Raw genomic sequence first — 25,531 nt, 5'->3', positions numbered from 1 at the left:
GCTCTGCAAATTCTAATGCGACAACAGCACAAAGTGTTAACGATGAAGTTTAAATTTGTGCTGTCTGTTTTCACAGTGTTTCACATGACTTAGGAACATTTTAATGCTCTTGAATAGTAAACACACCATAGGTGAGGAGTTCTAGATGGAACAAACAACTCACTGGTTCAAGCAATCCATTTGTTTTGGCAAAGAATATCTCAGAAGGTTTAGCATGTTGGACTTGGCAAGTAAAATCATCAAGTTTCAGTCCATTTTGTTTAGATCCATTATCTAAACTAATAGCCTCATTTAGTGAATCGTTTTTTGGCAGCACATGATGGGATCTCTCTTCTTCAGCACTCTCACAGAAAGAACGGGAATTCTGCAATGTGCCGACTACCTTCCCTATTACAATTCCGTTGGAAGATATGTTGCAATTCATTTTAAACACGCCATTCGACGCCTTAGATTTTCCTGAAGACTCTGGACTGGAAGCGACTGTAGCATCAGACCCGAGCGTAGGACTTCCATTCACTGCTGGCTCTACAAACATTTCATCAGGAACTTCCTGTTTGGAAATGTTAGCAGTAACTGCCACTGTAGATGCATTTGAGGTAGACTCTGCTCTGAGAGAATTTGTAATTGTGGAGGAAGGAACAGCCTTGCTGAGATCCTCATTCTCCAGAGCACTGGTAAGACAGTCAGGTTGTGACACAGTCTGACACTCAGGCAATTTGTTACGAATACTGATAGTGATCTTCTGGGCTTTTGATGGATCCGTAGTTGAAGGCCTGGTAATTGCCCAGTTTTGAATGCAAGCTGTTGATGGAGCTGAAGATGGCCTTTTTATGGTGATACCAACAGGATTTGTATCCTCTTTTAGGGGTCCATTTCCATTTAAGCGACTTGAATTCTGTATTTAAAAAGAAAAGATTGCAAGATGAATATGTGCAATCACACCGCACTTATTAAAACATTAAATTCTCCTACTAAATATTTCTACAAATTGCCTCACCACCTAAGAAGAAAAACACGCCACTTCCAATATAAACCTAAGTCCAACAAGTGTGTTTCATTCCTGCTGCTTTTGGTTTACTGCATCTTGGTATCAAATGAGCCTCATTTTCTGAAACCAACTCAAAGAACTTAACATTCACTAAAGCGCTTCCCAAATATGTTTATTTTCCCCTTTAAACGTTCCCTGAAAACACTGCAATAATTGGTCTTGTACCCAGGACCAAGAAAAATCGTTTTCACTATCTCAGCTAAACTAACACTGAAAAAGAGTGATCTGTTGCATGATGGTTGTGAAGAAAGCTGCAGTGTGGGAGGGAAAATAAAATTCAGATGCTCTAAAACTACAAGCTCCCAAACCACATCAAAAGAAAGCAACATTATCAATTTGGTGCCATTATTTGCTCCCTGCAAATTACCTTAATCATATGAGGAGGAAGCCGTGGTCCCATAAATCCAGCCTGCTTACTATTAGGCCCCCGCTGACCAAGGAATGAACGGGGATAAGAAGTTGCTGGTAAGTAAAAACCACGTTCTCCAAGTGTCAGATCGTAGCGCCTTGGAAAAAAAACAGTGATATCACTTTAGAGTTTTTCTTTCAATCTATTCTTGGATTAAAACCCCATCTATAATTTTATAAGAACAGATGATGTGACACAGAAGCCACATACAAAGGACTCAACCAAGACTACAAACTAAAAAAGACAGACAATGGTCTCCCTACAATGACTATTCTTGTCAGAGCAACAACTCACCCTTACTATGGTGTTATTTCTCCTCTTCTAAATTACCCCGCTACATAGAGCGGATACAGAGCAATGTACACAAGCACACCAGTTTAAGGCCAAGCAATGAAAGACAGTAAATGACAGCGGTAAGTTCAGGTTAGACAGAACTGAATTACAGAAACAGTAAACTTTTCCTAGGACAGAAAGAAAAACACTTGGAAAAAAAAGAAAAGTATCAGTAACAGGAAAGTAAATATATTCTGAACAGATTCAGTAGTCGGTATTACCTGATATAAAAAAGTAAATAAGCTTGCTGATTGAGAACCGTTTTGATATCAGAACGCTCCACTATGGCATCATTCATTCGATACCAAAATCCATTGCCGGCCTGCAAACAAAAGACAGTGGCGTCTTCAGACAAAATGCATGATGTCCAAATGACATCACAGGCGGAACACTACAGCACGAAACGTACCAAACAAATCAAACGGAACACATCATTCAACCTTTCTCCATCAAAATGGTGGTTGCCAGTAACATTGATTTTCTTTGTTTATTTTACCCTGTTAGAAATCAAGCTGATACCCACCTTTATGAAGCAGATATAGTGTCCTGCATTGCAGTTGAAACCAGAATGAACAAGAACTGCATATAAAGCGTAGATGAGTGGTTCTCCCATTGATTGGGACATATACGCTCGAAGATCCAAATATTCAGGATATTTCACATCCTAAACACAGGACAGGAAGATTCAAAAATTATCCTGAAACACTTCAAGGAACAGCCTAACAAAAACCCTTCTCAAAACACAGGCTAGGATCACACAAATATAGTCTTGATTCATTTAAAAATACCTATTCTCAGAAACAATATTTCATAGTTGGAGCTGCAGAGAACTGTTTTCTGCAGAATTAGCTCTAAGAGTGAGGTATACTCTTATGGTTACCAAGCCATAGTTGTTAGATTGACTTTTCTTAGACTATTGTTATTAGTCAATGGTTACAGCCTGCAAATATTAACAAGTTTTAAATGATATTTTCTTGGGGAAATCTCCCATTCCAAGAAGATAAAGCTGCTTTACAGCTGCAAATATACCTTGTTGATCTTGCCACCAGTAAAATTTGCAAATCTTTTCAGTGATATTGTAAGAACTTTGGAGGAGCGATGTATTGTGTACCTCTTGGAGGCAGGAACCATGTTTTTACACCTTAAAAATAAGCACAGACAAATGTTTAACAGCAAAATTCCTCCCTCCCAAAACTCAAACAAGTTTTCATCTCTCGCACAGGCTTATGAACCCATATGCTGCACTTCACATTTGTTAATAGACAGAAGGTAACAGCATGTAAGCGGACAGCTCTACAAAACAAAGGGCTTACAACATAATCCTTTAACACAGAACACTAGGACCTTCAGCCAGCTGATGTTGCCTCCCACCCCAAATCGTTGTCCTTAGCTCCGTGCTTCAGCTCACCACTACTTAGCAGACATCCCCTTTAACTTCTGGCCAGACGAATATTTCTGTGTGCAACCTCACACTGACGAAGGCTAATAAACCCCAGCGCAGGCAGCAGTAGGAATAAAAGTCTAATATGAGCTAATGGCCACAATTCTTCTATTTCCAAATATTCATGTGACACATTAAACGCCTTCTCTTGGACTCAGATGGAATTAGTAGGAATCTTACTTGCTACACTTATAGCTGTTTTCTCCGTCCAGTTGTTCAGGTTTCACAAATTGTTCTAGAGCCTTAGTGATAGACGTAACGGTCTGGATGAATAAGAAGGTAGAGCACTAAGTCACTGGAAATGCAAAATTTCAAACAATTCCTGGTATAACTACGAGAGAACCTTGCTAGTTCATCCTCAAGTGACCTACTGTCAACCGGCAACCACTGTGAAGGAGGCAGAAACCTCAGAGTACGCCGAGCATTTACCTCCTGTGGAAATGATGCTACTTTGAAATAAAAGATAAAGTTTGCAGTGCCACAGACACCATCTGTACTATGCTACGGCATCAATAATGAGAACAAGCAAACCCATCAGCCTAACGATGGATGTATAGATGCTGAAGCAGAATAATCGAGAAATGTGAGAATACAGGTGTTTGTGTAGATGTGATTACTGTTTTTACAGGTTAAACCCACTGCAAACATGGAGAGCATCTAGATGCATTCCACACAAGACCAAAGCCCAATCCACCCCCACTCAACACCAAGCTCTTTCCTTTTAGCAGTGTATATTTTTAAGTAAAATGCCTTCATTTGGAAAGCTTTACAGGTCTTCATACAGCTCGACCCATATTCACAAAACATCTTACCTTTATATCCAAAGTAATATCAAGGAATGGTTCATACGTATCAGAAACGGCTTTGCAGTTCAAGCATTTTACTGGAATCAAAATACAAATGCTTAACACTGACTGGACAAATTTAAAGTCTTCATACATATTATTTCAGTCAAAGCACAAAGTCCTTTACTACAGACAAACAGACACAGACCAGTTCAAAGGACAGGAAGATTTTGAACAAGTACCTCGGGATCTTAGGTATCCTCCAAATATTTGATAAATAAGTGTGGTGGCTTGAGAAGATATGTCCAACCTGGAAAGAAATGATAAATCAGACCTCGGATGATGCAAGGCTCAGATTTAACTCTTCAAACAGTTTTTACCAAGGACAGTCATTTTAATGTAGTATAGTAAAGAAAGGAGGAAAAGGGGCTAGAGAACATCTAAGGGTTAAATAATTTGTTTATGCTTACTTGGTGCTTCCATTCAAGCAAGCTTTCTGCAAAGCATCAACAGTGAAGGACAAGAATTCATGTGCATCCTCTTGACTGCCGTAATGGAAATGCTTTCCTATTCCTAATAAATAAGAAGGTGGTTATATTTATCTCCTAGAAAATGAAAGAAAACTCACGTTTCTAAAAGTATCAAAATCACTTCTATGCCTGAAATAGTGCTTTGAAAAGTTACCAAATGTATGAAAAGAAAACCATCTGAAATGACTTACTTTTAAGGCCATTGATAACAGATGTAGGTTTGATAGCATTGTTAGAGCAACACAGGACCTGGTTAATGTGAGCTTCCAATGTACACATCATACAGAAGCCTTTTTCATGACCTGAAGAGTGAAAGAAGCAACATTCTAGCCAAATATGCATTGCTACAAAAAACACAAACCTCAACCTTATGAATTAGTAGTTTTTAAGCTACAGGTACAATGTCCTCTCTTCATGTACATTCTCTTCTCCTAAGGTGTAAATATCCCAAGAGTTTTGTGACATTTTATTATGCAATCCTGTACAGAATTTAAATGACGACTAAGTATGTATTAAAATGCATTTTCTGATGAACATTTTCAGTATTGCAATGACTTTTTTTTTTTTTTTTTGCAGACTGATATGAATGTGAACTCTACAGGCTGCAGAATGTATGACAAAACACTACTGACATTGATGATACAGCACTAAGAGAGAATGCGTGCAATTTTCAGCATACTGCTGTTAGGTGAGCTACATGACACAGAGCTAAGAAGCCTCTGGGAGAAAGGAAAGGTTAAAGGAAGGTATGTATAAGTATTTCTGCCCTCCTTTTTGCAACAGGGTTCTTAATTGGAAACATTTTTATCTATGTCAAAAAAAACCACAGTTAAATTTCTAGGAATAAACACTAAGATGCCAAACCAAAAAGCATGCATGTACCTTTGTCAAAATAGACCTAGAAGGATATGAAAAGAGGCTCCTATGCCAAATCAGTTCAAGCATAGAATGGAAATGTGAAGAACACAAATTCAAAGGTTCAAAAAATACAAACTCTTAACTAGAATAAAACCAGTCTAAATTTTAATACTGCCCCACACAAATTTCCATTTCAGGTCAGCAGAAATTAGCTCGTAGTGCTTTCTAGGGTGTGGGCTTTTTTAATGGGTCAATAGTGAACATGTCATTTATTGCAGTACTAGCACATGACAGTATCTAGGCTGCAGAGACGAAGATGCTACGATGCCAACATCCTGCATTTTACCACCTTTCTACCAGCAGGAAACACAAATGCCAAATGTTCATCAAATGCCTTCCTTTACAACGTACTTCGTTATTCACACAAAGCAAGAAATGCTCTTTATTTGCAATTTTACCATTGGGCATTAAATGAACAAATGCACTTCATATGCCATTCCGAGCTTCCTGTTAAATAAGCATGGAATCACAGAATCCTTTTGGTTAGAAAAGGCCACAAAGATCATGTTCAAACCAGCTTTTACAGGTAAAACGGGAAAGCCACACATTTTCTCCGCAGAATCCCTGCTGCTCTTTCACTCTTGGAGCAGCCCAACATACTTATAATCATGTGAGAAAGTACTCACATGACTTGGTGTGTTCAAGTGAAAGCATGTAATTGGCGAGAGGAGGCGTATAGGTTAAACACTGTAGAGTAGAATTAAGGAAACATGTATTGCCCAGATTCTGCAGTCCAACTCCAACACTTAGTGTCTGTTGCCAATCCATGCAAATTTTCTCAGGTGGAAAAAGAATTCTTTGTGGTGGGGCAATTCCATCATTAACAACTGCAAGAAAATCAGATTTCAAAAAATATTTACTGTTTCTGTTAGAAAAAGGATGTTTAAAAGGTACCATTCTACACGAGCAGCCAGAAGAACCAGGTCTACTCCACAACGCAAAAACATGAGGATGGCTTAAACGCTGCCACTTGAATTTGCAGGTCAACACAGTGTTTTGAACCATAATTTATTCATCTTTTTCAATTCATTCAAAGCAAGACAAACTACAACTGACTGTAATAACTTCGGCCAGGTTTCCCTCCATCTACACCCTTTAATCTGAGTACTGATTCAATCATTGTGTTACTTGTTTTTTTTTTCTTATTCTACCTCAAACCAAAAACTTACTCGTAATTCTATGGCAATAAAGGTAAGAACTATAATGGAAAATCAAGTGAGTAACTAGGAGTACAGGTAACCCTACAGATACCAGTCCTCTCCCTGAGCAGGGTTAGCATTCAAAGGCTTGTGAATAATGGAAGCCATAAACACAAAGGTAAAATGTACTTTTCTCTGCACAGCACAGAAGACCTGGCTAAGTCTGTGGATTACAAGAATTTCCTCAAAACTGACTATTACAAATAGATTTTAAATACATAAAACTATAGGTTTTCCAATACCAGTCCCTTCAGTTGCCTTAGGGGACTCACAAAATTGCAGCCTAGTGCTGAAGGCTTTATTCATCACAAGCCTGCCTTATATCAGTGCAACAAATGAGAACTGCATTTTCTAACTTTTGGGGTTTTTGTTGTGAAGAAAAGGGGGGAAAGACAGAAGACACACTTACTTAGCTCTCTCTGGCCAAAAGGCTTAGGTTTTTGAGATGTCCTACAATAAATAGAGCCTCCTGGTCCTTTGTCCATAGAGACTTTGTTTGGATCTTCTGTGGGTGGTACACGGCCCAAGTTCATGGTGCGTGATGTCATTTTCTTCGTACGGGGTTTGTTTGATTTGTCGGGCCGCCTTGATGACGAGTTTTTAGATGTTGAGGATTTTGGCTTGTTAACTATGGTCATTGTTCATATCTGTAACAGAGACAAAAGTTCTGGTTGACTTAAGAATATCAAGAAGCATTTCATAAGGAAATCCTGTTACTCAATATCAGAGACATAACTTGAAGAACTAAAGAACTGGTAAAAATTATTATAAAACCCCAAACAACAACCAAAGAAAAACCCCACTCACAAAGCTGTGTTTAAGTGGGGAGTAGAGATTACCCATTTGTCTCATGACAAAACATTTGCAGGAGTGACTAAAGCAATAACATACACAAAAATACCTTAGTAGAAAAAAGCAACAGGAAACTACTACAGGTAGACATGAAGACCAGGCACTTTTATGTTTCTTAACTGCAAACTATACTTCCACGCTGCAACATTACTGTAAGAGAAAAAAACAAACCCAAACCACCTACAAAAAAAAAAAAAATATAACCAACCCACCCCCGAAAACAAAACAAAGCAAAAAGAAAAGAAATAAGGAACATCCCGAACATACACACGCCACACTTTACTTTCCTAAAACACAATCCAGCTGCCAAGCCAGGAAACTCGCAGTTATTTATCGCTTTAACCTTAACTGGAAGCCAGTTCGGCACACGAAGTAGAGAGGCACTTGAAGCTCTCATTCCCCGCTGTCGGAGCCCAGCAACGCTTCCTGCCACTACTGGCGACCCCGAGATTGAGGACCACGAGTGGCCTGGTCTGTGACCTCACAGGAGTCTCCCTGTCCTCCCAAAGCTTGTCTGCCCAGTGTTTCACCGGGGTCTGAGGGTCTGCTTCTCCCGGGTCGCAAGAGAAGATCTCAAAGTCAGCTAAAGTCGTAATACTCTAGCTCGAAATGGAACTGTCCGGCCTTCCGTCACCAGCGCTAAGCCTGAAGCACCTACCCGCTCACCCCCCGCTCTGCCTTTCCGACAGGTTTTGGTTCCTAAGAGCAGTTTGGCACCGCTGCTCTCACGGACCGGCGCGGCACGCAGCATTTCCGCGCTTGGGAACGGCAAAAGCCCAAACACAGCCAAACCAAACCGATGCCGACACGGCAGGCGAGGGCGGGGCACGGCTCCGAGGGATCCCTCGCTTCACCTCACCTCACCTCCCCCTTCTCCCTCCACCTCACGCTACGACCCACCCCTGCCGAGCACCTCCTGCACGCGGCAACCGGCGCCGCGGGGTCAGGCCCAGCACCGCCCCGCCTCAGTGCCCTCAACCCCTCCCCAGGTGTCGCTTTCCGGGCTCGCACCTCCAGGACCGTCCGGAAGCAGGAGCGCAGCAGCGGGCGGCCTGGGGCGACTCTGTGCTCATGGCAACTAACGGACGGGACGTGAGGACGGCGAGAAGTGGAACCCTTCCAAGCGTTCGATTCCCCGCGGGAGGCGGCAGGCCCCGCCAAGAGCCGCCGCCTCTTCGCCAAGCAAGGAACAACGCCGCTCGTGCCGCGGGACCTGAGGATCCCGGCCGCCCTCCCGCCGCCTCCGGTAGGCGGGGAACCAACGCCGAGTCCCCGCGCCAGCAGGAGGAGGAGAACGAGAAGGGAGAGGCAGGTGGCAGCGGGCACCAGCGGGACCTCGGCCGCTCGTGAAAGCGGGCGCACAGTGGCGGCAGTGCGCCGGGCATCGCCACCTCTTGCGGCGCCAGGAGGGGGCTGATCCCGCGGGCCCAGGGTGTGGTGGCGGGGCTGGGTCCGTTCGCCGCATGCTGGGGAACGCCACGCCACGCCCCGCCCGGGGGTCCCACCTCCACCGGCTGCCCGCCATCCGGGAGAGCAGTGGCCGTGTGCCCGGCCAGCGCCCCGCTGGGCTGGGCTGAGCCCAGCCGGCTGCTCCCTCCGGTCGCTTTTCCTTCCTTTTCCCGGGCCGGCCCCTCCCCCCGGTCCATTGATTTCCAGGGAGGGAGACGCACGCGGCAATGCCGGTTTTTGCCAGGCCGCCGCCAGGCCCGAGTCCGTCCTCCCCCCAGCACCCCAACCCCATTACCTGGTTCGGTCTCTCTTGACTCGGCGCTGCCGGGTCCCCCTCGCTGCAGCCCCCGCCTCAGCCCGGTCCGCTCCGCCTACAGTTACAGCCGTCGGGGAACAATGACGTCCCTCCGCCGGCCTCTTGCATCCGGGGCCCGGCGCCGGCCGGGCAAGCGGGCGGAGGGAGGAAAGGAGGCGGTGGCGGCGGCGGGGGGGAGAAGCGAGCTCCTCCGGGTCACACGGGGACCAGCACCGCCCCTGTGCCGCTGCCGGGAGCCGCTAGAGGGGGCTCGGCGACCCCCGGTCAGGGCGAGAGGCCCGATGGCACCGCGGCGAGGTGCTCCCGCGGGGAGGAGGAGGAGAAGGAGGTGGTGGTGCAGGCCTAAGTGCTCAGCCGGACGCTTTGTGGTCGATGCATGGAGCCGCACCCCTCCGCGGAGGTGAAGGGTCTCGGCCAGTCCCACTTCGTAAGGGGGCGCCTTGTTTTCCCACAGCGAAGCTTCAGTACGAGCCCCTTCCTCGGTTGTAGTCTTTTTGCTCTTTTCTGCCTTCTAGGCTCTAATTTGCCCCTCACCGATTTATTTCTCCAGTTAACGTTTTATTGCTCTGCGCTCAGAGAGGCGGGCAGGCCCCGCTGGCCGGAGCCAAGGCCGCGACCGCAGCGCCCGGCATGTGGAGGGGCGGATTCCCGCCAGGGGCTGCGGCTCCCTGCGTGCCGCCGCCCGCCATCGAGTTCCCTGAGGAGAGCCCGGAGCCGCGGTTTGACGGTAAGCGGGGTTGGGTGCAGCAAGGCGGCCCTGTTTTCCGCGGGGAACGTGGGGAGCAGGGAGCCCCCCCCTTCCTTCCTGCGGGTGACGGCTGGGCGCCCAGCTCCCCCCGGGTTAGGAATGCAGGGGAGAACGACCGCCTTCCTCTTTACTCATCGTCTTGAGGAAGCGGCAGCCGCGGGGATGATGCAAGAGCGGGCAGGCCCCTAGTAGGGAGCGCCCTGCCCCGCAGCCAGGGCTCCCCCCTTCGGGGAGAGAGAGCCCGGTCCTCTCCGTTAGCTTCTGTATGCGCTTATAAAAGTAAATTAGGTTCCTAATTAGTGTCTTAAGCTTTTCTCTAAGTGGCTGCTTGTGCGGTGCCTTTTCGTGAGCCGGGGCTGTGTGTGTGTTGATGTGTGGTTTTGATGTGAATAGCACATACTGAGACCTAAATTCATTCTTCTGACGCCTTTTCCAGAATCGGATGTGCCCGCGGAGCTTCGAGTTGCAAACGGGTCACAGAAGTTTGTGAATTTTACTTCGACGATCCAAAACCAGCTGCTGCTTGTGTCACTGCTGGAGCATCTGTGCCACATGTACACGCACAACCCTGTTCATTCGAGGTGTTTGTTCCGAAGTTAGTAAGAGTAGTTCTTTCCTGTCTCTTAAACTGTCTTACTGCAATATATGCCAGATGGTGGTGAAGCACTGGAATAGGTTGCCCAGGGAGGTTGTGAATGCTCCATCCCTGGCAGTGTTCAAGACCAGGTTGGACGAGGCCTTGGGTGATATGATTTAGCGTAAGGTGTCCCTGCCCATGGCAGGGGGGTTGGAACTAGATGATCTTAAGGTCCTTTCCAACCCTAATTATTTTATGATTCTGTGTAGAATTACAGGGTAATATCAATGGAAAGCTGTAGGTCTCATCCTATTGGGCCAAGAGTAATTTGGAGAAGAGGACAAATACCCTGAACCAACTCAAATGGGACTGAGGATGTGTCTTGGTTTTGAAAATAAGAACAGAATGTTGCTGTAGATGCAAGGATCAGACAGTTCTATAGCAGCCAAATCATGTGAGTTGCGTCATGTGAGTAGCAGGTAAATTATCTCTTAAATCTGATACAAAACCATGAGGAATTTAATAAGAATGTTTATCAATAGTATATAATAATACAGCTACTAAGCTGTAGCATAGTCTTCACTAAATCTTTCAAAATTGCTTTTTGTGAAAATTAAATACCTTTAAAAGTCCTTTATTTTCCCATAAGGAATTATGATATAATTCAGGGAGCTTGGATTTTGAGGTGTGAAGCGTTTCTTTTGAAATGCGTCTTTTTGGTATGTGAGTTATCTTAGGTATTTTGTTCACTTAGGCACATATTTAATGCATTTGAGAAACAATCTCTCAGGTTTTTCTCCTATTGTATGTGACTGTAGAAAATAAAATCTGATACTTCGCTTGTACTTAAAATGGAAGCCATTTATAGCATCCAGTAAGAACAGTGCAGGCAACTGTCAGTTTTTTGTTCTTGAAGTAAGATGTAGATGTTTGGCCCCTGGTCTTAATATTCTGTCTATGAAGACAAAAAATGCCAAGGAAAAAAATCCAAAAAACAACCCAACTAAATTTTCTCCTTTCGGGAGAGGAACAAAAAAATGCAACCTGGGCATCTTCCAAAGTATGTAACTGCTTGGCTTCCTGATGTACTTCTGTGGAAGATTACATTTCTCCATTGGCACAGTTTAAACCAGTTTCCCAAGTGGAATAAACCCGATGAATAAAAGAAAAACATGCTGCAGTAATGCTGTCTGATTTGTGGTTTTGACTGGTATATTCGTGTTGGCAACCATGGGGTTTTTCGTTTTTTCTGCTGTGCGTAACTGTGTTCATAAGGCTTGTGTAGCAACATTCCTAATTTGTTATATTTTCACTTTCAATAAACTTTATCTCCTTTAAAAGATAAAGTAATATGCTGGTTTTTTTTATATACTGATACTAAAGAAGCATCTTAAAAAAAACCTCTTAGAGGTGAGTTTATTTTAAGACCTTGGAACTCCTAAAACTTTCAAGGGCATTTTTGTAGCATCTTTGCAGTTGCACCAAGCTCCAGTGTTAGGTTTTTGTCTGCCTTGGCATTGTTTCTGTTCAAGCGAGAAAGATGTGGTGCTTGGGAGGCAGTGTGTGCACAAATGTGTGAGTTTGTGGATTAGAAAATCTTGACATTGCCACTTTTTATTACAAACATGTCCTTGTTATTGTAACACACTTTGGATTTCTCTTTTCACTGGTCAGAATTTTTCCAGAGGTAACAAGTGGATGCTTGCATAATTTATCTGCTAAGATAAGGTAGGGGAGATGCAGTTGTGACTACAAAGGGCATGGCAAATAACTGTATTATGCAAAGGGATTCCCACAGAGCAGCTGTAGTTTGGATTTAATTAGTTTTTCTTGCAAAGGGTATGGGAAACTGTATCAGGAGTGACTGTTCAAATTTTCAGATGCACTATCTTTCAAATAAGGTTTCTCACTGTTTACATGGTCTTACTGGCAGGCTGTATTTAATATGACCTTTCTCTGTTCCTTTGTACAGTACTTCGTCAGGCTTTCACAAGAACAGGGATGCTCTCCCCTTTTGCTTTCTGTGATGAATTTAGTACTGTAAGACTGCAGCATAATAGAGCCATTACGGAACTAATGAAAGCAGCTAATCGACAAATACTCAATGGGGTAAGCTTTGTTAAATTTCTTTAGCAACCTCTGCATTAAGGGGTTAACACATCATTGCATCCAAGGAGGCTTTTATTTAGGGGTTCTTTTAGTGTTGGATTGGGTCTTTTTGATAATTATACAAAATGGTATTCCCGTTCTACCTTCAGTGTTTGAGATAGCAAGGTTTGGTTCTGTAGGTGCAACCCAAAGCTTTGGAAGCTAGCAGTATTTTGTCCTTATTAAATAATAAGAATTTTTTAAAAAGTTAAAAAATCCTTATAAGCGCAGGTAAAGTGTTTTAAATATTGCTACTTTTTGGTTGGTTTTTTATTTTACAATGGACAGACATCCATTTTCACTTTTAACTGTTCCAGCTGATTATGTCAATATCCTTCTATTTATATTGTGGAGAGCATAATTTGTATAGTGTGACGTGCTTCAGGCTGAATCAGATTAGTTTGCTTATCTCGCTGCTTGAACTGGTTAATTTTTCTTAAGCACGTTTTAGAGCCCCCGTTTTATCCTGTTTGCCAGCAGAACTCTAAAAGGGCAGTAATCTCTCCAGCAGAGAGATGTTAGTAGATGACTGGTGGGATAATAATACTTTAATTTGGTGAAGCTCTCTGCAGAATGTGAATGGCTATCAGTAACGCATTTTCTTTTAAGAATATGGTTGTAGTTTGTATTTTGATAAAGCTTTCTGTGCTGATGGCATGGTAGACATTATTCTGTATGTCATGTTTTCATGTTGGATTTTGTTATTTTACAGGAACTTGATAATGGAGATTCTCATGCAGTTGGGTATGTATTCAAAACATTTAGAAATATTAAACTTAATTCCCCCCTTAAAAAGCTCCATTCTGAATTTAATTAATGCTGCATTTCATATTTTGGCTGTGAAACAATTTGAGAATTGCTCCAAACTCTCAAAATGATCTGGGGAAAATTCCTTCTTCAGCACAACTCTCACAGTTAGTGCCACCCTTCAGGAAAACAAGATTTCTCAGGCATAAACATAAAGAAAGCATCTTAATACTTCTATTAACATAGAGTGTGATTTGTAGCACATGTATGTGCTGTTGTAGTCTGCTGGTTTTCAGTATTCACTGAAACAGCAAACTGTGCAGCATGGTGATGTCGAAGTATTTGCTGCTTCTTTTCATAATGTAAATAGTATTTCTAGGTTGTGTATGCCTGTAGCCTTTATAGTACCTTACCTGTAAGTTGTAACTTAGTTTAATGCAGCCTATTTTTGACTAGGGAAAAAGAAGTTCTCTTTGAAGCACAGTCTTCACGATACTTGAATGAATTTGATGAGATTGTGAGGCTAGGAAGAGGAGGATATGGTAAAGTATACAAGGTATTCTTTACCTTCTGTTTATAACTGATCAGTTTATGTCTAGTTTTTCTTTGAAATTTAGAGTTACTGTTTTGGCTGGTTTTTGTTTTGCTTGGGTTTTATTTCTAATGGAAAATGAAAAACACTTATTTTCCAATAGAACAAGTACAAACCTGCACATTTGAAAGATGTTGGCATTTAATTTTGAAAGATGCTCAGTTGCTGTTTCTATTTTCTGTTTGTAGGAAGCAGGATGTATCAGATGTTTTACTTCATGTGTTTTGACCGTTTTTAAGTGAATGAAAAATTCTTGTGTGAAGTACCGTGATATATATTGACTTAAAAACCAGCCACAGGAACTGATTAGTCTGCATACCCCAGTGTTCCAGTTGTGGCTGCTTGAAAAAAAGCAGCCTTAATATGAATGTAAACTGTCCAATCCAATGTTGATTAATATTAAATACTTTAGCATATGGCTAGCCTACAGTTCCCCACATGGTATGTGCCATGCATAAATGTCACTTGTGGTCTCATGATTTTCTGATAACCCGTTTAAGCAGTTATCAGGACATATAAGCATTTTGTTATTGATGGAAAGATAACTTTAAAACCATGTATTTCACAAAGATTGGATTAGATGTTTGCAGTCCTGTAAGAAGGCAAAAGTAGAGTATCCTTAGGTTAGACAGCTGAGCCTAATCCCAGTTTCACTCTCTGAGTGAGATGTTGTATGAATGGAGTGCAGAAATTAAGTTTTAGAAAATAATTGGTTCTAAAGGATTTAATAATTCATTAAACACATTAACATCTAGTTCTTCCTTTTGCAATTGTTTTCAGGTTAGAAACAAGTTAGATGGTCAGTTCTATGCTATCAAAAAAATTATCATTAAGAAGGCTACAAGAAGAGATTGCATGAAGGTATACTTTTTCCTGTATTTCATCTCTGGTTTAATTCCCTGTCTGCTGTAGCTGATTCTAATAGAATTTAGTAATGCAGTTAATATTTCCCAAAACATAAAAAATGTTAATAATGGGTTTATGCATTCTGAGTTTCTATAGATTTAATGCTATCAATACCTAGTAGAAAAAAGTAAATCAGAGGTATTTAAGTCCATTAAATCATAGTATCATAGAATTGTTAGAGTTGGAAAGGACCTTAAGATCACCACTTGAATTTGCTCATTTCTGCAACTATGAAAATCCTAATTAGTTCTAAAGCTTCAAAATTTTCTTTATTACTGTAACAATTTTATCTGTTCTTTCTCTGTCAGAAACTGTTACTTTTTTGTTATCTTTTGATCTTTTGTGTTTATTAAGTACTCAGAATAAAGAATGGTCATACTGTTTATTTTTGGTCTTTTTAGGTGCTACGAGAAGTTAAAGTGCTCGCTGGGCTGCAGCATCCTAATATTGTAGGTTATCACACTGCTTGGATGGAACAAGTTCAAACAGTACATCGAAAAGGAAAGTGCAGCATATTGTGTTAGTCTTGCTTGCATCCTGCTTATAATCTCTGTACTGTTATTTCCAGGAGAGTATAATTTCTCTGATAAAATAACTATTTTTTTATCTTTAAAACAAAAAAAAAAAATCCCCAGAGTACAGGTGATCATCAGATCTTCATATTCTTCTGTGCACTTCAGTCTCTTGCATAGTAACTTACCTATTAGTTAATGGTGAATTCAGAACTGTCAAAGTATTAGCTTCACTTCTGGTAATACATGAGAAGGATTTTAAAATTGTGTGAAGTTCAGTGGAATGGAGTGAGAACCTTTAAACACAAGAAATAATGAGTTGACAAGGAGAAGAATAAATATTGAGGGATAAGCCACTTCAGATATTGGGGAAAAAGTGATGAATAGAATAAAAAAAAAGCCAGCCATCCACAAATTTGCTACCATGTTTTGAAATCTTGGAGTTGTAGCAAAACTCAAGCAAGTCTCCCACTATGCCTTTCTTCCTATCTGTAAAAGAGTTCAGAAAAACTGAAAGAACCTGGAAATAAATAAGGGGGGGGTGGGGGCAGGGGAATCCCTCTTATTTTGCTTTTCACGGGAGAGTTTTTCAGTTTATTGAATTGCATATTATAGTCCTACAGTGACAGAGAGATCTGTTGGTTTTTTTTTGTGTGTGTGTATATATCAGCTACTGTCTGTAACTGGTGAGAATTTATCTACATTTATGTTCATTTTACACCACCTTTCCTGCTGCTTTTTTTCTATTCATTTTCTCTGTTCTTGGCTCTTTCCACACGTCCTTTGGCCCCTTTGTAATCCTAATCTGTTGTTCCTTTCCTCTCTTGTTCTTTTCTGAAATACCTTTAGCAGTTAAATCTTTTGATCCTCTTATGCTCTGTATGCCTTTATTGCTTTCCAAATCAACGACTTCATGGTCAGCTATAAACACAAAAGAAAATTAATAGAAAGTTGTCAATACGGTAATACAGACAAGACTTTCTAATGATACTGAGAATCTTCAAGGATGCAACTTTTTAGTTGCTAGGAGTACTTCACAAGTATGCAATGGTGATAAGTATGTAACTAGATCTGTAAGTAGGTCCTGTGGTACTTAATGGTTTTCCTTGGCTTAGAAGATTGGTATTTCATATCTCCTCTGTGGTAAAACAAACTGCTTTTTCATATACATATACAGTTTTAATGAAAACCATTTCCAAAATGTTAAGTATCAAACCAGCAGCATAGTGAAGCAAAGGATGGTGTCTTGTGGAGTTGCTTTTTTAGCTATTATATACATGAGAAGCTGTAATAACATAATTTTGAACAGGCTAACTTCTTAAAGGTTAAATCTAGGTGAATATCTAAGAGATCCCAGTACAACCCTTCAAGTGACCTCATACAACAGGTATTTTCATTTAAAGAAAAACAAAAAAACATGTGGTTGCTCCTTATTAGATTAAAAAGCACCTTTTGCAGCAGCAGAATAGAGAAAAAACATACCTGTAGGTAATGAAGTTAAATTCAGTAAGATGCTGTAGATTAAATATTAATTTATAGTATTATTTTGTTTTTTAAAATACCATATTCATCTTTTCATCCTGTAGATAAAACAGTAATGGAGTTGCACCCATTATGTTTGGAGCAAGAGAGTAGGAAGTAAGTATTATAAATCTTAATGATAGCATTTATTTGTCTTTAACATAAGACTTCTTATGAGTACTCTTATGAGAGTACAGAATTCAGCATAGATTTCACAAGAAGCTTTTTGCTTCTAAAGTATTGCCAAAAAAGTCTTAATTATCCTTGTCATTGTTTCTCTTCTTGTTGCATAAGCTGAAGAATATTACTGAATACTTCTGCCTTCTTTGGATCTCAGTTTCTGAGTATCTGAATGTAGTATTGGGCTTTAAGCTTACTTCAGAAGTTCTGTGCCAGTCAGAAACACTGATTAGTTCTGTGGAATTACACTAGAGTGATGGTGCCTTCTGCTTCTCAGAAGTGTTTATTAGCCCTTTCAGAAAGGAGATGGAGTCCTATGAGAATTACAGCATAACTTCCTAAGTTAGAAGGAATGGAGTTGCATCATACTTCTGTCCAGCGAATGCTGTGACCTAGTACTATATGTACCTATGAGCTGTCTGGGTCAGCTCTCAGAAATCCCTGCTGGGGGAAGGTATTAAAAGGGCTGTAGCCTGCACTGTCTGTTATGTAATCCTAAAGTTTTATATGGGGAAGCAGCTGAACTCTTACTCTGGAATGCAGTTTGCAACTGGAATAAACACAAACCCAAAGAAAAAAAAACCCAACCAAACAAAACCCAACACTTTTCAGAATGGTGTGTCACAAATAGATGGTATAAAACTAGGTACATGTTTTTGATTTCTCTCAATTACTTTGTTATTTTCAGTGATCGCTGTCACATTCAGAGTGTGGAAAGTGGTAGTTCAATTATCTTTGCCGACCTTACTTCTCAAGAAAAGAAGTCCTGTGACAGTACCGGTCTTAGAAATCTGGGTAGTGAATTGTGTATGAATGATTTTACGAACAACAGTAGTAAAGAGTGTGTGAAACCAAATAAATGCGAATTATCCATAGAATTACAAGAAGACTTTGTAAGTAGTGTTAGCAGTAGATCAACTGATGTGAAAAATCATCCATCACGGGTACCTCATACTAGTCTGGAACAGGATGCTAGCACTGGAAGTAAGTCCTGCACTGAAGAATGCTCGAAGAATCATGTAGCTGTCTGTGGAGAGTTTGAGGTAAATGCAGTTTTCATTAAATATACTTATCTGCTATCTACTTTAACCATGTTTGTAAAGTAGAGTTTGGTAGACACAGGAATGATTTATAATGATGAATTAAAAAAAAAAAAAAATTATTATGATAAGATTCAGGAATACAGACAACTTTTATTTAAATGGGTAACACTATTACAAGGAAGCTGACCAGAAGGGCTGGCAGAAGTCAGCATACAAGAAAGTTACCATCATCTTGGGTCCTTTCAAAGTACCTACATGAGTAAAAAGTACTACTGCATAAAAAAACCCGATCCATAATTACACTTGAAAATCCTCAGCCTTCAGTAACCACGGCTAATTCAGATATTATTCATGAAAGTGTCTAGGTATGTCATGTGGTGCCTGTATAGTGTAGGATTCCACATGGAAAAGAGAAAAGCAGATGGCAGCATGGAATCGCCACTCTGCCTATGCTTCTGAAACTTGGCTGGCATTCATATCTCTGAAATGTCCTGTATAACACAAACAGCTCTGGATTGCTCCAAGCTTTTGATATCATTTGGAGTTCCCTCTTGCAACAAATCCAAGATTTTAAAGGTGTTTGCTTGAATTGTCCAGGCTATCAAATGAACTAGTACATTATCAGAAACTGAGTATGAAATTACATACTCATATTAATAAATCAGACGTATGGACTAGATGACCTTAAAGGTCTTTTCCAACCTAAATGATTCTATGATTATATGAAATTCCACATTGAGGTGGATTTTTTTTCTAATTTATATTAATTTACACTGTTTTCTTAAGCCAGAATGAAACTCTGTTCAGTGTGTCTAGAAGCTTTAAACTCTAATGTGAATATTAAGATACGTAGCTGGCTGTTCTGTTTTTATCATAACAATTGTTAACATTTGAGGACAAGCAAAAAAAAAAAAACCACCCCAAAACTAGTTAGTGTTGTTGCATGTGCTTCTTGAATGCAGTAGATAAATAATACTGTATTTGATGTTACTTTGGTATCTGACTAGGATTTTTTAGCTTAATGAACAAATTCTGATTTTATTAGCTTTAAAGAAAAATAACTAAGGAAATATTGTTTATGTTAAAGTGGCAACATCATAGACTATTATTTTTCTGTTAGGTGGAGTATCATTTGATGCTTCATATACAAATGCAGCTGTGTGAAATATCTTTGTGGGATTGGATTTTTGACCGTAATAAAAGATGCAACGAGAGAACAGAGGAAATGTCCAGTAAGAAGTCTTAAAAAATTTCTGACTCATTATGAAGCAAGTATTTCGTCTTTCCTAATTAGAAGTCCACTTGCCTGATTTTGTTTTACTTCAGCAGCTTATAATATGGATCTTCTTCATTAGATGAATAGAATCATCATTAGATTCTTTATTCATTTCATCACCTAGCAGCTAGTATTGAATCTTTTTATGATGTTGGTAAAGAGATTTAAGTTCATGGGGTTTAGACAACTCTTCAAAAAAGAATGAATGTATGCCTGAGGCATAGTTGTTACCTGGAGACATCTCTGCCTGGGCAATGCTACTTATTTGGAATAGTTTTTTTATTGCCAGAATCTGCTTTTTCTCAGAAAGCTGTTTAAATAATTGAAATTTTGCTTTGGTAGTAGTCTTGCTGGTACAAAATAGAACTCTTCGCAGGCTAATTTATCTGCTGTGGAAAACAGGAATACATCTTCTGTTCCAGACAGATGACAAGAAAGAAAAAGCTTATTATTAAGAATCAGAACTCCTACATAGGCTGATTTGTCATTGGTCTAAAGCATGTAGTATTTACCTTGCTGTAATAGCCAGAGGAGTTCTCATGCACTGATACCAAGATGCTTCAATAACTGTTGACATTTGGAAGAACAAGTCTAATGCTCTTGAAGCATTAGAGACACGTTCCTTTCTCTGGTTGTATAAAAAAAAGCATATGCTTAACAGATTGTGAGGCATAAACTGTATGATTAATGTTTAATCTTAGTTTTAATCACTATTAAGATAAATCTGTTGTTCTCTTTAGTCATGGATGCCAGCTATCAGCTGATGTCTGCTAATCTCTCCTGTATTCGTAGTCTTTTGCCATAAATAAGCTAAAAGATGATGTTCCTGGTCAGGGAATGACAGAATTACTAGGGCATTTGACCTAGTAGGGTAGCACAACAGCAGAAGAATTAGGGTCCAAAAAGGAAGGCTGCAAATTGATACCGATACAGAAAGCATGTTGTTATGTAAATTAATACGATTTCATCTGGAATTGTATTTTTCATTCTAATTCAGTACTTCCATCTAAGTAAAGAGGTTTTAAATTCATTATCAAGTAACTTTCTGATGGAGTTTGGAAGAATCTTTTCAGGCAGACACATGTTCATGACCCCTGAATTTTCCTTTTTGGAATTTGGCAGTTAGTGACTTTTTTTCTGTTTCAAAACCAGTATCTTAGGAGAAATACAGGAAGTTCCATTTATAAATTGGACTCATTCTGTTAAAAATTTCTTCCATGTCATAAATAGAATTCAACAAGACAAACCATCGTAAACTTCATTAGCTCATTAAAATTAGCTAAAATAATTTAGATTTTAAATTGTTTTAAGGTCCATACCATCTCGTGGATGTCCGCTGGACAATGAAAATTTTTCAGGAGTTACTAGAAGGAGTATGCTATATCCACAGCATGGGAGTGATGCATCGAGACATTAAAGTAAGTTCATTGAATGAACTAATTACACTTAAACTTGAAGAAAACGAAGATAACTTACATTATGGGAGAATGAAAGCAAATTTATAGCTAAATTTGAGATGACCTGGGCTTTTAAGAGTTTAGCTGTCTTATGTATGAAAAAATACATTGTCTCCTCTACACCAGTATCATACATAACATACAGTATACATACAGCATTGTGCTCAATTACATTGACTTAAAGTGAATTATGATTAAGCTCTGGAAATGTTTTCTCCTTTATGGAGCCATTTTCTTGTTCTAAACAGGGATAGTCAGATTGGTTTGGTTTTGTCTTGGTCTTTCCTTAGCCAGCATAGGACCTAAATTTCCTAATTACCTAAAAGAAATTAAATTATTGTAGGTAATTATAAAAATAAGCAAAGGCCAGTGGCTACACCTCAGTTGGCTGTGTATCAGCTTTGGAAGGTATGTTCAAGTTATAGTTGCAAATAATTGCTGTCTTTCAAAATGGTTGTTATTTTCCTTAAGGGACTGAAATTGTAGGTGATGTTAGTGACTGAATGAAAAGTTCTGGTTTCATTCCAATTAAAAATAATGAAGAGCAGACTTAAAATAGTAACACTTTGACGGATTAGAATAGCGTGCCGTTTATATGTTCATGTGAAGTGGTTTTGGAATTCCAGTCTTAAGAATAGTTTTGACTTAAATGTGAAGCGTAAGTAGATGGATTTTGCTTAATCTGACTCGGAATAGCAAGGACATGAATGTGTATTTTCCTACTCTGCTTCCTAGAGATTCTCTGCATCTGATATAGTAACTATATCAGGAAATGAGTGTAAAGATCATCTTGATTATTAAAACTCCATGTGTGGAAACTTGGAACTACTTGAAAACACACAGTGTTCACTCTGGATTAATTTTATTTTGTCTGCCAGCTGTTTCAGGATCAACTGTTTTTTTGATTTTCCTGTTAAGCATCAACATGGCCTTATTGTCCAAGTCCTGGTAGTTGTATAAAGAATTCCATAGTGGGAGCTTGGTTTTGAGGCCATGCTTATTGTTTTCACCACACCTTATTCTAAAGGTGATTTTGCAGACATCTTGCAGAAACAGTAATTTCTGTCATAATATTACAAGGAAGTGTTTCAGCATTTGAAATTTTGAGAACAGAAGTCCAGTGAGTGAGTGAGTAGCCTTGATTATGTCTTTACTTCAGTGGAAATGAGAAGCCTACCAACTTGTTTGGCACTGCTGTATCTTTTAAATTTGATCTGCATTGAAGAAATGAAGAGTGGAGATTGCCCATCTCTGATACAATGTTCATGTCTGCTTTATACTCTAACAGAACTATTTCCCTTCTTGCCACCTGAGCAGGTTTCATGAAGAGCTTTTTGTCCTTTATGATCTTGGGTGTTAATGTTAGCTCCATTACTTAATGGTAAAGAGATGTGGCCTGCGTTGACATCTAAAATTCTGCTTATGCTCTGCACACTGCAATATGAAGGGCAGTTCTTCCGCAAGTTGGACTGGCAAAGTTAATGTTTGTTCCAGAGGTGATTAAAGTTGCTGTCATCTCTGTGTTTAGTGACCCTGCAGCTATGTAAAGAGGTGTCCAGCCAGACTTGTGACTGTCCTTTAAGTTAACAATAACGAGTGGATGTAGGTGGAAAAGCATCATCAGACTGTTGGCCTAAAGACAGATAATTACTGATCTTCAGGATTTATCTGATATTTTTACATTTTGCAAGAAACAGAGACACATTTGTGCTCTGAGGCTGGCTGTGAACAAGTATTAGGAGTTGCCATGACCTAACGGAAGCTTGGTCATTAACTTATATTTGTTAACTACAGCTTGTGCCCAGCAGGAATGCATAAATGGTGTTAATGCCTTCAGTTCTTTTACTTCCTAATTTTATAGCATGAGAAATGAGTCATAGTTGGGCTTCAGGTCAGTGAAGCTCCTGGAAGTGCAAGCAAGCAGAAGTTTCATCTCATTTGTACATACAGACATAATCTAGGAGTGCTTGAGCCTCTAGATTATAAAATTGTAGAATGGTTTGGGTTGGAAGGGACCATAAAACCATCTAGTTTCACACACACCCCTACCACGCACAGATACCTTCCCACTAGATCAGGTTGCTCCAAGCCACATCCAACCTGGCCTTGAACACTGCCAGGGATGGGGCAGCCACAGCTTCTCTTGGGCAACCTATGCCAGTGTCAGTAAAAAATGTCTTCTCTATATCCAATCTAAATCTACCCTCTTCAGTTTAAAACTGTTGCCCCTTATCTTGTCACTACTGACCCTGGTATAAAGTCTCCCTGCTTTTTTGTAAGCCCCCAATTATATGTCGAAAGGGCACAGTAAGGCCTCCCTGGAACCTTCTCCTCTCCAGGCTGAACAAGCCCAGCTCTCTCAGCCTTGTCTCCACAGCAAAGGTGCTCCAGCCCTCTAAGCATCCCTGTGGCATCCTCTGGACTTGCTCCAACAGCTCCACATCCTCCTTATGTTGGGGTCCCCAGAGCTGGATGCACTTCTCCAGGTGGGGTCTCACAAGAGCAGTAGAGGGGGAGAATCCTCTCCCTTGACCTGCTGGTCATACTGTTGGTGATGCATGCAGCCCAGGACATGGTTGGTTGCTGGGCTACAAGTGCATACTGCCAGGTTATAGACAATTTTTCATCTGTCAGTGCTGCCAAGTCCTTTTGGGCTGTTTGCAGTGTAAGAAGTATAATCAACAGTCACTGGTGATTTTTTGTCTGAGTTGAGATATGCTACTTCTGGTTTATATTGAGCGAGAAAAAATTCACATTCAAAATTAAGAAGAGATGTGATTCTGCCATATGTTGCATTAAGTCAGGTATGGTATCATTTGAGGAAGCAAATTTCCCATTTTCTGTTGGGAGAAAAAAAAACCCAAAACTTTACATTTCCACTAAAGCTATTTCCTGTTTTGCTTTTCTTCCTTTTTCCTACATCCTTCATATGTGTTTTTTCTGCCAAAATGGTGTTGCCAACACGTAACTTGGTATCAGCTATGACTTTTTTTCCCCTCTCTCACTAATGAGAGTGTTAATTATACCTGTGAAACACTGGATTTTATAGTCTTGAAACAGCTGAAATTTCATACTTACTTATACAGGTATATTTATAGATTTTATACTGTCTTGTTTTGTAGCCCAGAAATATCTTCCTGCATGGATCAGATCATCATGTAAAAATAGGAGACTTTGGATTAGCCTGCAAAGACCTTCTTTGGGATCATGCAGACCAGTGGTTTAAGACAGAAAGGAAAAATGGTAAGAGAAAAAAAGCTTAATGGGTTTAAGTGATTGAGTTTCTATGATATTAAGACTATAAAATTCTAAAGTGAAATGGTAACAACACTGAGAAGTGTAAATTGCCTTTTTAAAGGACTGATGCATACTTCAGGAGTGGGGACCTGCCTCTATGCCTCACCAGAACAATTGCAGGGATCTCAGTATGATTTCAAGGTAGGAAGTAGTAGTATTTTTCCTCTATTAACACATGAAGGTGATTGGAATAAGACAAGTCTTTCAGTAGGTGAATATATAAATATCCCTCCTACTGTTTCCCCTAATGTTTTTGCTGAAACATGGCAAAAATAATTTGTTTCTAAGATCTTCTTGAGGAATGTGGAATGTACAGATTTGAATTTGTGTTGTCAGTAGTGTCCTGATATTTTTCCTATTATCAGGAAATTTCGTTGTCATGAAATGGTTTCATATTGTGATTTTCTTAATGAGGAAAAGAAATCCACTAAGTAATTAAAAATAGCAGTTATACCAGACTTTTTCTTCACTCCATTACCAGTCAGACATGTACAGCATGGGTGTTATCCTGCTAGAACTCTTCCAACCATTTGGAACAGAAATGGAAAGAACAGAAATTCTTACAGGTTTACGGAATGGCCAAATTCCTCATACTTTCTATATGAAATGGCCTGTTCAAGCCAAATACGTTAAACTCCTCACCAGTCAGAATGCTACAGAAAGACCAACGGCTGCTCAGCTCCGTGAAAGTGAACTATTTCATACCACAGAACATGTAAGTTATGTCAATAACCTCAACCTTTACAGGATAAAGAAATATAAAAAGAAAATGGCTTTTGTTTTCCTGTATTATCAAGTTTTTTTGGTTTGTTTGTACATTAAGAGCATTGTGTGATCAGGACTTTTTTCCAAGTACGGTATTTATGCCACTGTATTGATGTTTCTGGTGTCTTTGCAATGAAATAAATGAAGACCGGGCTGTTGATTTTGAGATATTTTTATAGATCAGAGAAGGTTTTGAAGCTTTTCAGCAGCTCTGAAGAATCTTTTTATAATTTTCCTTTGTCATGCTTTTTTGTTTGTGGATTAAGTTGTAGTATCAAATATGCAGAATAGCATCTATAAATGAAGTAAACTGGCTCTCATTTTCAGGTTATTTCCAACCTACAACAGAAGGTGAGACAGCAAGAGGAAGAAATAGAGAAACTGAGAGAGAGAATAAGACTGCTTTCAGAAGAACAAGGTGAACAATGTATGGAACTAGGTTCCCCTGTTTAAGTATGGGAAGAACCTCTATTGTATGCTAA

General features: G+C 40.0%; 2 protein-coding genes across 3 annotated transcripts in view; one reads left to right on the top strand and one right to left on the bottom strand.

The window, feature by feature from the left end:
• Positions 1 to 9,609, bottom strand: part of USP42 (ubiquitin specific peptidase 42) — a 14,738-nt gene extending 5,129 nt beyond the window's left edge. Inside the window, exons 1-13 of one of the 2 annotated variants that reach the window (XM_057416983.1) lie at positions 9,260 to 9,609; positions 7,073 to 7,310; positions 6,091 to 6,291; positions 4,738 to 4,848; positions 4,487 to 4,589; positions 4,259 to 4,326; positions 4,044 to 4,114; positions 3,412 to 3,494; positions 2,820 to 2,931; positions 2,314 to 2,454; positions 2,012 to 2,112; positions 1,416 to 1,554; positions 164 to 895 (exon numbers count right to left, since the gene is read on the bottom strand). In XM_057416983.1, coding sequence (XP_057272966.1) covers positions 164 to 895; positions 1,416 to 1,554; positions 2,012 to 2,112; positions 2,314 to 2,454; positions 2,820 to 2,931; positions 3,412 to 3,494; positions 4,044 to 4,114; positions 4,259 to 4,326; positions 4,487 to 4,589; positions 4,738 to 4,848; positions 6,091 to 6,291; positions 7,073 to 7,301 — 2,091 coding nt within the window. In that variant the 5' untranslated portion in view covers positions 7,302 to 7,310; positions 9,260 to 9,609. Of the gene's footprint in view, positions 1 to 163; positions 896 to 1,415; positions 1,555 to 2,011; positions 2,113 to 2,313; positions 2,455 to 2,819; positions 2,932 to 3,411; positions 3,495 to 4,043; positions 4,115 to 4,258; positions 4,327 to 4,486; positions 4,590 to 4,737; positions 4,849 to 6,090; positions 6,292 to 7,072; positions 7,311 to 8,526; positions 8,724 to 9,259 lie in introns of those variants that run through there. The other variant, XM_057416984.1, reaches the window with a different exon arrangement.
• EIF2AK1 (eukaryotic translation initiation factor 2 alpha kinase 1) lies at positions 9,605 to 25,531 on the top strand. The gene is made up of 15 exons (XM_057416989.1): positions 9,605 to 10,007; positions 10,465 to 10,623; positions 12,578 to 12,714; positions 13,466 to 13,497; positions 13,957 to 14,056; positions 14,873 to 14,953; positions 15,400 to 15,487; positions 17,085 to 17,148; positions 17,900 to 18,254; positions 19,375 to 19,486; positions 20,842 to 20,948; positions 24,110 to 24,230; positions 24,346 to 24,425; positions 24,766 to 24,999; positions 25,377 to 25,531. Exons 1-15 carry the CDS (start codon positions 9,911 to 9,913, stop codon positions 25,500 to 25,502), a joined length of 1,893 nt encoding a protein of 630 aa, XP_057272972.1. The 5' UTR covers positions 9,605 to 9,910; the 3' UTR covers positions 25,503 to 25,531.

Source organism: Pezoporus wallicus, unplaced genomic scaffold, assembly GCF_028554395.1.
Source record: "Pezoporus wallicus isolate ANWC-B61680 ecotype Strahan unplaced genomic scaffold, APGP_CSIRO_Pwel_v1 scaffold_7392, whole genome shotgun sequence".
Taxonomy (NCBI): domain Eukaryota; kingdom Metazoa; phylum Chordata; class Aves; order Psittaciformes; family Psittacidae; genus Pezoporus; species Pezoporus wallicus.
The sequence above is the reverse complement of the archived record's forward strand: the minus strand, read 5'-3'. Positions and strand labels throughout refer to the sequence as shown.